Source organism: Salvelinus alpinus, chromosome 2 (genome assembly GCF_045679555.1).
Source record: "Salvelinus alpinus chromosome 2, SLU_Salpinus.1, whole genome shotgun sequence".
In the NCBI taxonomy this organism is placed as follows: domain Eukaryota; kingdom Metazoa; phylum Chordata; class Actinopteri; order Salmoniformes; family Salmonidae; genus Salvelinus; species Salvelinus alpinus.
Window position 1 is genome coordinate 29,682,978 of NC_092087.1, and position 16,289 is coordinate 29,699,266.

Sequence of the window (16,289 nt, forward strand, 5' to 3'; positions counted from 1 at the left end):
GCATCCAATAGTGTTGAAATTCAATTTGAAATGTAAATTACATATACATTTTTGTCAATTAGCAGACACTAGCAATTAGCAATTAGCAGACACTTACTAGTCGGTGTTGATATTGGTGATATTGATTTATCATTAATATCAAATTATCCAATTCAAATTGAATTTCGACACCTACTATATGCTTCCATAGATGGTAACAGAGAGGTGTTAATTTAATTTGGCAATTTTTGTGAATATGGAATAAAAAAAACTTTATAACCTGAGTTTCAGGCCCTGACAAGTGTGATGTTGACATCATTTCACATGATTTTATAATATGAAAAACAAATCAAAAAAGAAATCTGTATTTTATTTTGTATTTTTTACAATTAACAATACAATATATTTCCATAAAGGTAGTTAGCAACTGCTGTGGAATAGAACATCAGTTGGTCTGGGACAACATTGACATTAGCAATCTCTAGAGCTTGTTGAATAGATAAGGTTAGTCCACTTTGGTGTCCCAATTAAGATGACAGAATCATTGAATTTCTCAGCACTTTTAACATAAGAGAAGCCCTTAATAGATTAAAATAAAAAATCACTGGCACAGTGTCCCTCTTTGAGATGTTATTTTTTTAAAGTGGTAGTTGTCGGAAGATGACAAATGTCTTAGCAATTTGCTGAGGTACACACTGGGTGCCTCTAACTAAGTAATGTGTGGTTCCCAGTTTCAAACATAACTTTTGATGTGCCCCACAGGGGACCCCAGTTCTCCACCGACTCTATAATAGGAAGTAGTTGATGAATATGAAAGGTCATGTGATTCATAGCATATAAATCTGGGACTTTTGTGACAGAGGTTGTCAACAATTAATTTGCTCTCAACAGGTCATTTGGACTTATTGATTCTAGAAGCAGCAAGCCAATACCTTCAACTAGAAAGTGCCTTAGATAGATTGGAAGGATACCATTAACACAAATGAGTGAGTAAAACAAAAGCCAGTTCCTCCATTCAGAAGCTTTACAAAGTGCTCTTTCAAATAATGACCTTGGAGTTCTGGTAACACTCTTTAGAAGCATTACACTATTCAAGCGTTTGTCAACGTCACCAACTTCTCTACCAATGTACAATGGGGAAATATGATGTAAAGAGTCAAACCACAAGTTGTTCATGTACTTAAAAACACCTAAGAGGAAAACCTTTGACAATGTCAAATGAGTCAATAAGCGACAGAGGGGATGCACCTTTAACACTATTTCTTATTGCATTATATCTTACTGCATGATGGATCTTAAAGGGCAACTCATTAATAACAAAGTGTATAGGCCATATGGACATCTTGGTGATTTGAAAACTGATGCACCATCATAATTCTATGTCAATTAAATATTGTTTACATCAGATAATGCTTCAATAGTTTTGTATTGTTTAACATCATAAATGCCTTCAATGTTTTCCTCAGATTATGTGATAAAATCCAACAGATTGCTATTCTCAAACATTTCACGTAGTTTTTGCTTCATTGGAATTACAATGAAAAAACGTTTTTATAGTGTGTTCGACCTTGTCTCTGTATGGCAAGAACTGCACGTAGCATTACAGTTAGAACCTATGTGTGTAGAACATTCAGGGCAAACAAAATGAAACTCCACTATACCCTTACATACTTTGAAAATGTATGAACAGGTGGTAAGCAGATTACAGTTTGGGTTCAATGCAGAGAGCAACGTAAGCAGCCCTTGCAGAGCAAGCCATGACAGATTGAATCATACAACAAAACACATGATGAGAACAATAGCACCACCAACAGTAAGGCTTGATCTGTCAAAGAGTGGTCTTCCATATGCCTCTTGCTCTCTTTCGTCTGAGGGGTCTTCATCAGTGTCCGTATCTTCAAATGTTGCCTGAAATTAAATCATGCCAAATATAGTGTGAGACTAAGTAAGCACTTATATTCTGTTATCTAAATAATATAGAAAACGTGCTCTCCATTGCATAAGACAGCATATTGTTATGTACATGAAAGGGTAGCCTCGCTAGCCATCCGTTTAATTATTTTCAAGCAATTTTGGAGTTTTTGTAAATCCATAAGAAGATATTCACGAGGTCAGACGGAGCAACAATTCAACCTACCTGGCCATCATCATCCATGTCTTCATCATGGTCCAAGTCTAGTCCACTATTCCTGAGGTTCCCCTGAAACAAATGAGGACATATTGTGTCAGCAAACTTCAGGCTTTGAGGACTATGCGTATTTTGAGGGAAAGGCCATGATGATTAGCTGAGCCTACCTGCTTCTCACGTTTTTTTCCTTCATCATGGTCCAAGTTCAGTTGGGCATTCATTCACAAGGTTCCCCTGAAACAAAGTAGAGGAGACTGTGTCAGCACTGCTAGCAAACCTGTGCAAACCTAGTGGGTCTAATGTTTCCTGGCTATTTTCATCCACATCATACTGGTCCAAGTTCAATTGAGCATCCATGCAGTTCTCATACGACAAATAATCATTTTATTCAGAGATATTAGAGGCAAAGGTTAGGCAAGCTAACTAGCTAACGTTACTTACATTGCTTCATCGATATCTTATAGTTGACATAGACACTATGGTCCCAGAGGTACCGTTTATACCTCGACATTGGCAAATTAGAGCTACTGCAGAACACCAAAATAAAAGTAACGGTAGCTAAAGTTACCTACAAAAATTTTAAGGAATAAACTTTGAGCACTCAAGCGGTCATTAAGAGTCAATTCCAAGCCTTGATGAAGCGGTTGCTCAGCGGTGCTCGTGAGGTGTGACTTCTAAAGACAGTGCTCAAGCGCACAACGTTTGGAAATAAATCTTCAAAGACTGAAAGTTTTTTCGCCAGTCACTTGGTCGGAGGACAACTTACATCGTTAAAAATTAGCTAGAAGAACTGAAAACCAAGAAAACAACATAGGGAGTGTATTTAGCTTGACCTTTTTATTGGAAGTCACTTTGGAGACCTTCACTTGCTGGAGACATGTGTAACATTGGGTTTCTACCTCCAACTTTGTAGCCAAACGTTAAACCAAAAAATCATAACATTATTTCCATTAGTTAGCTAACGTAAGCTAGTTTCCTTGTTCATGAAAGACATAGATAATGTTAGCCTACCAGAGACACATCATTTCTATGTAGGGTTAGCTTCAACAAATAACAACCCTGGATAGCTTACTAGCTACACAAGTAATGTTAAACTCATAGAGACTGATATAGGCCATTCGTGGCCAAAATGCCATTTTAGCATGGTCAGCGCCATTGAGAGCTTCCACCATGCTTCTGCCATTTTAAAGTAGTCAACTGGGTGGGGATTGCTATAGGTTGTAGCCCTAACCCTTTGAACCGTACAATCACATATTTGTGATCATTATTGAGTGGTCCCTTCAGTGTACCATCGCAAATATGTGATTGGAACAGTAGCAACAGAACGTATGATGCAACAAACGGGTCTACACAGCATTGTTGTCTGAAAAGTATCTAAACAATGTTTTGTGGTGATGAGAAATAAAGGTCTTCACAACTTTATTCCTCAATTTCACCTTCATCATCCAAGTATCACATGGAATACTTCCACATCCAAACTCATTCCATAAACCAATCTAAATAACAGGTTGCGCTGACAAAAAAACTAAATATAAGTTAGCGACCTAACAGCTAGACAGCTTGCTTACAATGTACCACATCCCTGGTAAGCACAAGGGAGAAATGTCATATTGTTTAGAAAAGAGATGCGTGTCAGCTAAGCTAACAGCAGCTAAATTCTTTATAAAGGCAGCCATGTTTTTTATGTTTGACAAGCGAAAACTCCCTAGTCCCAGAATGCCATTCACTACAGGACGCTAGTAAACAAAGTCAAAGGCAAAGATGGTTGCGCCCATTGCCTGAAAAATATTCGTTTGGCCACTTTCAGAATATTACAAATCTTCTATGTACAGTTGAAGTCTGAAGTTTACATACACTTAGGTTGGAGTCAATAAAACTCATTTTTCAACCACTCCACAAATTTCTTGTTAACAAACTATAGTTTTGGCAAGTCGGTTAGGACATCTACGTTGTACATGACACAAGTAATTTTTCCAACAATTGTTTACAGACAGATTATTTCACTTATAATTCACTGTATCACAATTCCAGTGGGTCAGAAGCTAACATACACTAAGTTGACTGTCCCTTTAAACAGATTGGAAAATTCCAGAAATGATGCGATGGCTTTAGAAGTTTCTGATAGCCTAATTGACATAATTTGAGTCAATTGGAGGTGTACCTGTGGATGTATTTCAAGGCCTACCTTCAAACTCAGTGCCTCTTTTCTTGACATCATGGGAAAATCAAAAGAAATCAGCCAAGATGTCAGAAAAAAATTTGAAGACCTCGACAAGTCTGGTTCATCCTTGGGAGCAATTTCCAAACGCCTGAAGGTACCATGTTCATCTGTACAAACAATAGCACGCAACTATAAACACCATGTGACCACACAGCCGTCATACCGCTCAGGAAGGAGACGAGTTCTGTCTCCTAGAGATGAACATACTTTGATGCGAAAAGTGCAAATCAATCCCAGAACAACAGCAAAGGACCATGCTGGAGGAAACAGGTACAAAAGTATCTATATCCACAGTAAAACAAGTCCTATATCGACATAACCTGAAAGGCCGCTCAGCAAGGAAGAAGCCACTGCTCCAAAACTTCCATAAAAAAGACAGACTACGTTTTGCAACTGCACATGGGGACAAAGATCGTACTTTTTGGAGAAATGTCCTCTGGTCTGATGAAACAAAAATAGGACTGTTTGGCCATAATGACCATTGTTATGTTTGGAGGAAAAAGGGGGATGCTCTAGCCTTTAGCTCAGTGCAGATGCTGCCTGTAATCCATGGCTTCTGGTTGGGGTATGTTTGTACGGTCACTGTGGGGATGATGTCATCAATGCACTTATTGATGATGCCAATGACTGATGTGGTGTATGTTGCAGAAATCCTCAGTGCCATCGGAGCAATCCCGGAACATATTCCAGTCTGTGCTAGCAAAACAGTCCTGTAGCTTAGCATCTGCTTCATATGACCAATTTTTTATTGATATAGTCACTGGTGCTTTCTGCTTAAGTTTTTGCTTGTAAGCAGGAATCAGGAGGATAGAATTATGTTCAGATTTGCCCAATGGAGGGCAAGGGAGAGCTTTGTATGTGTCTCTGTGTGTGGAGTATTGGTGGTCCAGAGTTCTTTTTCCTCTGGTTGCACATTTAACATGCTGATAGAAATTTGGTAAAACGGATTTCAATTTCCCTGCATTAAAGTCCCCGGCTACTAGGAGCGCCGCCTTTGGGTGAGCATTTTCTTGTTTGCTTATGGCGGAATACAGCTTGTTCAATGCTATCATATTGCCAGCCTCTGACTGTGGTGGTATGTAAACAGCTACAAAGAATACAGATGAAAACTCTTTCAGTAGGTAGTGTGGTCTACAGTTTATCATGACATACTCTACCTCAGGCGAGCAATAGCTCGAGACTTCCTTAGATATTGTGTACCAACTGTTGTTTACAAAAATACATAGACCGCAGCCCCTTGTCTTACCAGACGCCGCTGTTCTATCCTGCGGTACATCGTATAACCAGCCAGCTGTATGTTGATATTGTCGTCGTTCAGCCACGACTCTGTGAAGCATAAGATGTTACGTTTTTAATGTCCCATTGGTAGTTTAATCTCCCGCGTAACTCTGCGATTTTATTCTCCAAAGATTGCACGTTTGCTAGCAGAATGGAGGAAAGTGGGGGTTTATTCGATCGCCTACGAATTCTCAGAAGGCAGCCCGACCTTTGGCCCGTCTTTCTCCGCCTCCTCTTCACGCAGATCACGGGGATCAGGGCCTGTTCCCGAAGGAAGCAGTATATCCTTCGCATCGGGATCGTCAGATTCATGAAAGGAAAAAAAGGATTCTGCTAGTTCGTGGTGAGTAACGCAGTCCTGATGTCTAGAAGTTATTTTCGGTCATAAGAGACGGTAGCAGCAATATTATGTACAAAATAAGTAAAAAAATAAGTTACAAACAATGCAAATAAACAATAAAAAAACACAATGGGCTTGGGGCAGGTAAAACGTCTGCCTTCTTCTCCGGTGCCATCTTACAATGCTCAATGCTGTAATCGCTGCCAAAGGTGCTTCAACAAAGTACTGAGTAAAGGGTCTGCATACTTATGTAAATGTGATATTTAATGTTTTTATGTTGAATAAATTAGCAAAAGAAAATTAAACCTGTTTTTGCTTTGTCATTATGGGATATTGTGTGTAGATTGAGGAGGGGGAAAACAATTTAAATAACTTTAGAATAAGGCTGTAACGTAACAAAATGTGGAAAAAGTGAAGGGGTCTGAATACTTTCCGAAGGCACTGTTTATCCAAAGTATGTGGACACCCCTTCAAATTAGTGGATTCGGCTATTTCAGCCACACCCCACACTTATTTAGGCTTGCCATAACAAAGGGGTTGAATACTTATTGATTCAAGACATTTAAGATGTTCATTTTTAATTCATTTGTAAAATTTCTAAAAAATATAATTCCACTTTGACATTATGGGGTATTGTGTGTAGACCAGTGACAAACAAATCTCTTTTTAATCCATTTGAAATTCAGGCTGTAACATAACAAAATGTAGAAAAAGTAAAGGGGTGTGCATACTTTCTAAAGGCACTGTAACTTGGCTAGTCTTGGTAGCCAGATAGCTTGTTGTATATGCTGGTTGTTAGCTTGCATAACAGATATGTGTATAATTGTAAGAGACACTTCATGTTTTATGGATAATTTTTACATTTACATAGTGGCTGAGACTGCTAATGAATCTGATCAAGCTCTGAGGCTGATATTGAATCAGATCAGGCACATATCAGTTATGCAAGCTAACAACCAGCATAGATAACTATCTGGGAGACGAGTTTGCCTGTCAGGCATCGTTCAGGGCTTAAATGGTTATTGTGCATCTGAACAAATGAATGGATGATGCTTGGTACTTTTGATTATCTCGTGATCTCGACAAAACACCTTTTGTTATGTCGTGATCACCAAAAAATGATCTTGTGATCTCGACAAAACAACTTTTGTTATGTCATGATCATGATATTCCCTTATGAAAAATTCAAATTGGATTCCCATAGGAAAAATAATTCTCGTTGGAAATATTACATTGGATTCCCATTGTGAATTAGCCCCCCCATGAACACTTAAAAACCATGAGATTGTAATGGGACTCTCATTGGAATCCAATGGGTTTCCTATTGGAAATTAACAAGAATATCATTGGTTTCATTGTATTACTCATATTCCCATTGGATGTTAATGGGTTATTCATTGGTTATTCATTGTTTTGTTGTGTGGGTATTTCATGGGATTTATTTAACATTGCCATAGTATTAGAAAAGATCATCTAGCACAAAAAATGTTAATTTAATTTATTTTATTCTGCTTTTGGCTTCAGTTGGTTGACAACGTCCTTTTGCTTGTAGGCCATGGCAGTCCATGTTGAGGCCTTGTCCAACCCCTCAAAACATCTCTGGAAATGAGCTGAAATTAAAATAAAACACAAATCTTAATAACGACAAACACTACATGAGCAAAAGTATGCGGACACCTGCTCATCGAACATCTCATTCCAAAATCATAGGCTTTGCTGGTATAACGGCCTCCACTCTTCATGGAAGGCTTTCCACTAGATGTTGAGACATTGCTGCAGAGACTTGCTTCCATTCAGCCACAAGGGCATTAGTGAGGTCGGGCACTGATGTTGGGCGATTAGGCCTGGCTCGCAGTCAGCGTTCCAATTCACACCAAATATGTTTGATGGGGTTGAGGTCAGGGCTCTGTGCAGGCCAGTCAAGTTCTTCCACACCGATCTCGACAAACCATTTCTGTATGGATCTCGCTTTGTGCACGTGGGCATTGTCATGCTGAAACAGGAAAGGGCCTCCCCCAAACGGTTGCCAGAAAGTTGGAAGCACAGAATCGTCTAGAATGTCATTGTATGCTGTACCATTAAGATTTCCCTTCACAGGAACTAAGGGGCCTAGCCCAAACATTGAAAAACAGCCCCAGACGATTATTTCGGGTTTTCAAGTGAAATGGAAAGAGAGCCTGTGAAGCAACTTCCGATTTTGGATGTTAACAAGGCGACACTCAATCTTAACTCCTCTACATTTACTGGATTGGTTGAACAGTGCAGAAGAGAACCTCCTCTGACCAGTATGTAGGAGATCTAGTTTCAGGCATTTCCTTTACGCCTGCTACGTTAGGTTAGAATAAGTAAAACTCCCATGAGCTTTTAGGTTATATAATTCTGGCAGACATAATTACATACTACTTCATGTGATAAAAGTTAATTGTATTCACAATGAAGATGGGGGACTGTGAAGACCCCTGATGTATTGATATATCACTTGAAAAACATCTTTCTCTGTGACAATACAGAAATGGGTCAGTCCCAGAAACTTGTCAAGTTGGCAAATAGAGACCTGTATAAATACCTTCTAAACAAATCCAGTGAATTCATGGGCTGCCGACAAGATTCCAGTATGTGATTTTTGGCCCAGGCCTTGTCACTTTTACTGGGTATAGCTGCTGAATGGAGGGCTTTTTCCAGAAACTGTGATGGGTTTAAAGAACAGCTTCAAAATGCGAGCTTTATACTGGGTTCAGATTCTCAGAAGAGGGCTGAGACTCTGTGACAGCTAAAAGGTTGGCTAGTCCTAGAACACAGCTCCAGTTGCTGTCATTTTCTTGCACATTTCACAGAGCTACAAATCACAAGGCATTGAAATAAGAGATATATACAGTACTAGTCAAAAGCTTGGACACACCTACTCATTCAAGTTTTTATTTTTATTGTTTTTACTATTTTCTACATTGTAGAACAATAGTAATGATATCTAAACTATGAAATCACACATATGGAATCATGAGGTAACCAAAAAAGTGTTAAACAAATCAAAATATGTTTTATATTATGAGGTATTCACCTGGAATGCATTTCAATTAACAGGTGTGCCTTGTTAAAAGTTCATTTGTGGAATTTATTTCCTTCTTAATGCGTTTGAGCCAATCAATTGTGTTGTGACAAGGTAGGGGTGGTATACAGAAGAAAGCCCTATTTGGTAAAAAGTCCATATTTTGGCAAGAACAGCTCAAATAAGCAAAGAGAAATGACAGTCCATCATTACTTTAAGATGAAGGTCAGTAAAATGTCAAGAACTTTGAAAGTTTCTTCAAGTGCAGTCGCAAAAACCATCAAGCGCTATGATGAAACTGGCTCTTATGAGGACAGCCACAGTAAAGGAAGACCCAGAGTCACCTCTGCTGCAGAGGATAAGTTCATTAGAGAAAATTGCAGCTCAAATAAATGCTTCACAGAGTTCAAGTAACAGACACATCTCAACATCAACTGTTCAGAGGAGACTGCGTGAATCAGGCCTTCATGCTCAAATTTCTGCAACGAAACCACTACTAAAGGACACCAATAAGAATCAGAGACTTGCTTGGGCCAAGAAACATGAGCAATGGACATTAGACCAGTGGAAATCTGTCCTTTGGTCTGATTAATCCAAATTTGAGATTTTTGGTTCCATTTAGAATTAGAATTTAAGGCACACATATTTAACATGGCTACCACAGCATTCTGCAGCGATACGCCATCCCATCAGGTTTGCACTAAGTGCAACTATCATTGTTTTTCAACAGGACAATAACCCAAACATACCTCCAGGCTGTGTAAGGGCTATTTGGCCAAGAAGGAGATTAACCCGACCTCAACAATCACCCGACCTCAACCCAATTGAGATGGTTTGGGATGAGTTGGACCACAGAGTGAAGGAATAGCAGCCAACAAGTGATCAGCACATGTGGGAACTCCTTCAAGACTGTTGGAAAAGCATTCCTCATGAAGCTGGTTGAGAGAATGTGCAAAGCTGTCATCAAGGCAAAGGGTGGCTACTTTGAAGAACATCAAATCTAAAACTTTAAAACTTTTTGGGTTACTACTTTATTCTACATGTGTTATTTCCTAGTTTTGATGTCTTCACTATTATTCTACAGTGTAGAAAATAATACAAATAAAGAAAATCCCTTGAACTGAGGACCTGTGTCCACTTTTGACTGGTACTGTATATATTTTATATTTAATTCTGAATTCTAATGAACATCAATTGTTTTGTAAACAACAACACATTTATATGTTTTCAATTCCAAATACCATGCATTTTGTTGCCACATGTCTAGACTAGGGAACATGGTCTGCTATCACTCAAGCCATCACTGCCATCTACAGATGAACAGTGAAAGTTCAGATCCTTTGCTTCACAATAAATGTGATAGTAGTTTTCACTTTTAAAGGACATTTAAAATGTATTAATTACTATCCTGTGTTTATACAAACTAAAGGACTGTATATTCATAAAAATAGCTAATTGTGAAATATGTGTTAAAAATATCTAATTGCTTGAGTCCATAAAATACATTGAATAAAATAATGAATGTTGCTTTGTTACTGCCACTCAAAGTCACTTAGATAGAACAAGGTCAGAGCAGGGTGTACACAAAGTATGAGGGGCATGTAGGAGGGGCAAATAAAACCAAAGTAGCTGGATAAAACATTCATACCTAATGACTTAGCTATTTCTACTGTAGCCTACCTGGGATCACACTAGAAGCACCATGGACATCATCACTGCAATTTTAATAATTGGCTTTGCTGCCTTGATTGCAGCCTCCTTCTGGTAATTGGTCTACTGTATTCTGAGCTGATGAATTCAGAAATTCCTCAAGGGGTTGCAAATTGAGGGAAACTGCATGTAGTTCATGGCATGTTTGTTGGCATAGCAATTGTGGTGTGTATCTATCTATGGAATTGTTAGTGCTTATTATTTGATGTTTTCTGCAGTCAAATCACGTTCAAATCTCTGAAAAAATAATTGATTTAATTTATTCCTTGGTGAAAAGAAAAACATCTTCGTGCTTGAATACTATTAAAAAGAGAACTCAGCTCTTTTAAAAGATGTTTGTCCTTTCAATGTACTCTAACCACTGATAAACTTCAATGGTGTTGATAAGAGAACAATAAATTACAAAAAGTCAGTCATTGTTCGGGTAAGGACACTCAAGCAGAGTTTTCACAGTACTGTACTGTAGTCCACCTTCTGGTAAAACCTTAACTGTGTCACTGGTTATTCATTATGTTGTTGCATTCATTGTTGCTTAGTGTGCAAGCAACAAGAAAAGCAAAGCTATATTGTGGCAATTGGAAAATATTTCACCTCACAATGGTTCATGTTAACCTTATTTCTAAGTTCGGCTGTCATCAGGTCAGGTTCCCCAGGTAGTTCAGAAGACGGTTCCTGGTCATTATAAGACCAGTTCCCCCTATACTACGTGTGACGGATCTCACCTTCTCTGAGGTGCCTGTCAGAGTGTATGAGCCCACAGCTGGCTCACTGGGCCTGAGGAAGGGCCTGGTGTATTTCAATGGTGGAGGATGGGCATTGGGTAATTTGGGTAAAAAGATAAGAAAAACATGATGTCTAGATAATGTTGCTTATTTATCTTACAATAGGGGCCTGCTCATATAAAAAAAGAAAAAAGTTTAATTCTCTGTTTACTCTAGTCTAACACTAATGTTCTGTTTCTTGTGATCAGATAATGCTGATGAGGTCTGCAGGCACATTGCCAAAGAGCCTGAAACCACAGTGGTTTCTGTTGGGTAACTTTTACTTTCTGACTCACTGACTCAAAATGTGCTTCCAAAGCAGATCAATATAGTGAAAAGGGCTGTGAAGTTGTCAAAGACATGTTGCTCCTTTCTCTACCCTCTTTAGATACCGGCTTATCCCTGAACATCAGTATCCCACTCAGCTGGATGACTGAGACTGCAACGTGTCACTTCCTGTCTGTGGCAGAGGCAGAGTTCGGGGTGAACCCAGGAAGAGTGGCAGTCGGGGGTGATAGTGCTGGGGGAAACCTGGCAGCCATACTGTGACAGCGTCTGGCCAAGAGAAAGAATGGACATCTGCTGTCTCCCTGTGCCCAGGTCCTCATCTACCCAGCTTTGCAGATGGCAGATTTCAACCTGCCTTCATACCAGCAGAATCATGCTGGGCCCATATTGTTCTGTGGCCGGATGGCATTCTACTTCCTGCAGTATCTCAACGGGGACACGTCAGTGTGACAGGATGTGCTGGAGGGGAACCACATCCATGCTGAGATGAGGCTGGCCTTCAAGGAGTGGTTTTCCCCAGAACACCTCCCTCCTGAGTCTAGGGTGCGGTGCCACCGCCAGCATGTACACTCAGACTTAGACTACAACAGGGAGGTGTACCACAAAATCAAAGACCGTCTGGATCCGGAGGTGTCCCCGCTCCTGGAGGATGACACTGTTATCCGTCTGACCCCACCGGCCTTTATCCTGACCTGTGTGTACGACATGCTGAGGGATGTTGGGATCCTGTACAGGAAGTGGCTGCTGGACCTGGAACTGGAAGTCACATGTCATCACATGCCAGACCGCTTCCTTAGACTAATGGAATAAAAAAATAGGCTGGTTAACCTTCCCATCTGCAACATAGGCTGTAGATATAACTTTAAACTACGTAAAAACGTATAAAAATTATATAGGGATTATTTCGAGATTAGATTTTTCATGTTCCTGGCAAGTGACTTTGTTCTGTTTACAGGCAAAGCTAATAAACTCCTACACAGCTTAGTACATATTTTACTCTTATTTTAATCAGTTAAGGCATTCATTTTCATTTCTACAGAAAGATGCATCCAATTATATTCATTATGATTTAAATTAAGACGTGTATTGCATGTATGAGCTATATGCTAACTGCTGCAGAATTCTCTGACATTCAAAAATACAGCACTATACAGTACTGCACCAAGTGTTATCATAATGCAGGTCCTTTGCCTTCAATTTGCCTCCACTACTGTTCCACTATTCTGTTTCAGGTACAGAATGTTTGCTGTATCCATAGCAACCGAGCTCCTCTTCTTATGTCACAATGAGAGCAGGTGAAATGCACCATCATCCGTTCTGTTTGATCTAACTATGCTCTAATATTAGGACCAAACGAGCTCTTAATCAGCTGTATGTGACACCATGTGCAGTACCACATACAGTATGGGAAATCAGGAAAAGAGTTATGATAAATGGACCCAACCTGGCTGGAGAATAGAGCAGAAGTATGCAAACAAAGTTCTAATTGGCAACTGGGTGGAAGAGAAGTTTCAGGTAGGTTTTTAATCAAACGTTTATTTTGAGATTTTCAATTAATTGTTGTTGCTATCATGCATTGCCTGTGATGAATGTTGCTAATTCATCAAATAATGCAACATTTGGCAAGAGTCATCAAAAGTCATTATTAAGAGTTTTAATCACAGCAAAGCGTGGGTACAGCAGCCTTTCCTTTCGATCCAAATGAGATTCTCACAAGAAACACCTGCACTGAGTGTGAGAATGTGCTGTACCTCCTGCTTTCTGTAGCCAAAGATCTTCAACAAACTAGTTCAATGGCTGGTTTCCAATGGTTCTGCTGCTTCTCAGTCGGTTTGCAAATCTATACAAAAATAATTAGAGGGCTTCAGTTAATCTACATCAGCACAGACTCCAAGTGTGAGAGACTCAAGAGGCAGTCTAATTGCATTGACGCCAGGCAGGGCCGCGGGCTGCTGCTTCAGGTTCTGACTAGAGGGATGTCTTTAGAAATACTGTACAACAGCATGGATCGATGGTGAAGTGTGAGCTTTGCTGAGCTCAGCTTAAGTGGCTGAGCAATCCCTCCTCTCCTCCTCTCACCCCCTCCTCCTCCTCTTCCTGTCTATTTACCCTGTCTGTGCGAGACAGTTCACTCGAGAGTGTAAGACAGCCAACAGCACCAACCGTGCAGACTACCAGCCACAGAGGGACCACCGGCCAGACGTCATCCTCAGACGAGAGGCGCTGCGGAAAGCTGAGGTCAGTCTTACACAGCAGGATCATGATATCATTAGCATTAGCAAAATGCTAGTCAAGTTAGGCCTAAAAGTCTGTTAGAACAAAATCTAAACCTAGATTATTCGTATCCCCAGAGGTAATGAGCTAATCAATCAAAGAAACAGTGTGCCATCTGCCATTGTTTTAAAGCAATGGATGGCCAGTAGAATAGTGGGTTGCGGTGTGTTCCAGGGCCTTCCCGCTAAGCTGCTTCTCTCCCACCACGGCACGCTGCCCTCCCATTACCTGGTCACCCACTATGATGAGATGTATGGGCGCCAGGGCACCTCCACCCTGCCTGCCTTGCGCAACTGGCATCCAGACAGGCTGGCGTGGACGCCAGAGAAGTCTGACCACCCAAGCTTGGGTAAGAGAGGAAGTCAACATTAGAATGGCCCCTTTCTAAAGCATTGGTTCCACCAAGTTTTGAGTGCAAAACCCATACGGAACACAGCACCTTGGTTTGACAAACCCACTTTTATATGGTAAAAAATCATCGCACAGTATGTTTGAATTATAAAAAGCTTGTATTTACTTGACTGTGGCACAGAAAAATGTCAGCTGTAATTACAAACTAGTCTCAAGTAAAGAAAAACCGGGAAGAACAAAGATGCAGTGTTCAACAATTAAAGTTCAGGCAGAATAAATGGCCTTGGATTGTTCCAAATCTGTCACAGATATAATTAATGACTGCAGCACTGTAACAGCTGAGCCCTCTCTCTCTCTCCCTCCCTTCTCCCTTCCAGCACCTCCAACTAACTTTGGCCTGGTGGAGTCTAGACAGGTCCGTCTGGACCAGCAGCAGTCCCCCCTCCCTGCGCTGAGTGTGTACAGGTCAGCGTACCAGAATTACCCACTCAGTGCTTTCTGCCAGCCCCGCTTCACCAGTGTGCCACGAGGCCACTCCAGTAAGCTCCATCCTGCCAATCGAATCAACAAGGACATGGATCTGAAACAACGGCCCTGCAGACAGGTCCCAGACAACTCAGTCTCCGCCAGCCTCCTCCCTCCCCTGTCTGTTGTGTAGACACAGAGCTCGGGCCCTGAGATGGCGCGCCACACACGCTGTTTCGATACTCCGTGCTCAAAGTGGTGCTGTTTGAGGATTTCATTTTTTATTACTCTAAGGCATGAAAAATTAAATGAAGCAGAACATATGGGATATCAAAAAACTTAGAAAATTACGGGGGGGGGGGGGGTGCATGCAGGAAGGGAAGGAGTGTCCGCAAAACACATCTGAACATTTAGGATAATCACATGCTAATTATTTTCCTCGCACTTAATATTTGCAATTCGCTGTTTCTCTATTTGCCGTTCTTATCTATTAATGCTCTGTATTATGTCATGTTTCATGTTTTGTGTAGACACAGGAAGAGTAGCTGCTGCTTTCGCAACAGCTAATGGGGATCCTAATAAAATACCAAAATACCAAATACCCTAGCCTAGATGCTTTGGAAATCAAAGAGAGTGTTGATGTCAGAGCTGACCTGGGTGTCCATATCAGGAGCTATGAGTGATGTAAGGCAAACTCTGAGGGGACCTGTCTAACTCCCATTCCATTAGGTGTTTAATTACAGGGAATCAAAGTGTTTAATTAGGAGGAATCAAAGATGCTTATATGTTTGATGGTCAACCATCTGTGTCTCTATTCTCCTGCTGCCTCAGCTAGTGCAGCCCTCTGCCCGCCTCTCCGTTACTCATTTCAATACTCAAGCTGATTTTTCTGTGAGTCAGAAAATATGGGTAGATCATGTGTTATCAATTACTCCTTTGTATGTTTGGTTAGTCAGACCACATGATGGCGCTATAGCGACATGTCACACAATGGAATCCAAGACAAGGGTGCCGTGCCACTCTGTTGTTCTTAGTCTATGATTGCTCTTTGTGAGACACCTTGATTTGAATGAAACAACTATTATACATTTAAACATTCATTCAAACATGTATATTGTTGATGTAATTATGCAACACATCAATTAACCGCCACATCTATCATCCTACAAATTCATTGATTTACTCTGCAGTCAGACACGACACATCACACAGCAGAGCTCTGTTTGTTAAATTGTTGATGACTTATCATTGAAAATCAGTCACTGTCTGGAAGGAAAACGTATTTAATTTAAATCATGATTCAACCACATGACTTAAATGCCAACACAATGCTGAACAAACTGCTTTCAGGTTTTTATTATTTTTGCATATTTCTTTCTTCTGCTGATTAATATTGTACAAATGTAACGATAAATATTTGTTTATAAAATCAAGAGTACTTTCATCAC

The 16,289-nt window shown here is 40.2% G+C and overlaps 1 protein-coding gene across 1 annotated transcript; it reads left to right on the forward strand.

The window, feature by feature from the left end:
- Positions 1-10,668: 10,668 nt before the first annotated feature.
- LOC139558519 (cilia- and flagella-associated protein 107-like) lies at positions 10,669-16,287 on the forward strand. The gene is made up of 6 exons (XM_071373687.1): positions 10,669-10,756; positions 11,673-11,736; positions 11,852-13,266; positions 13,879-13,989; positions 14,200-14,374; positions 14,754-16,287. The coding sequence occupies exons 3-6, from the start codon at positions 13,135-13,137 to the stop codon at positions 15,032-15,034; spliced, it is 699 nt and encodes a 232-aa protein (XP_071229788.1). The 5' UTR covers positions 10,669-10,756; positions 11,673-11,736; positions 11,852-13,134; the 3' UTR covers positions 15,035-16,287.
- Positions 16,288-16,289: the final 2 nt, after the last annotated feature.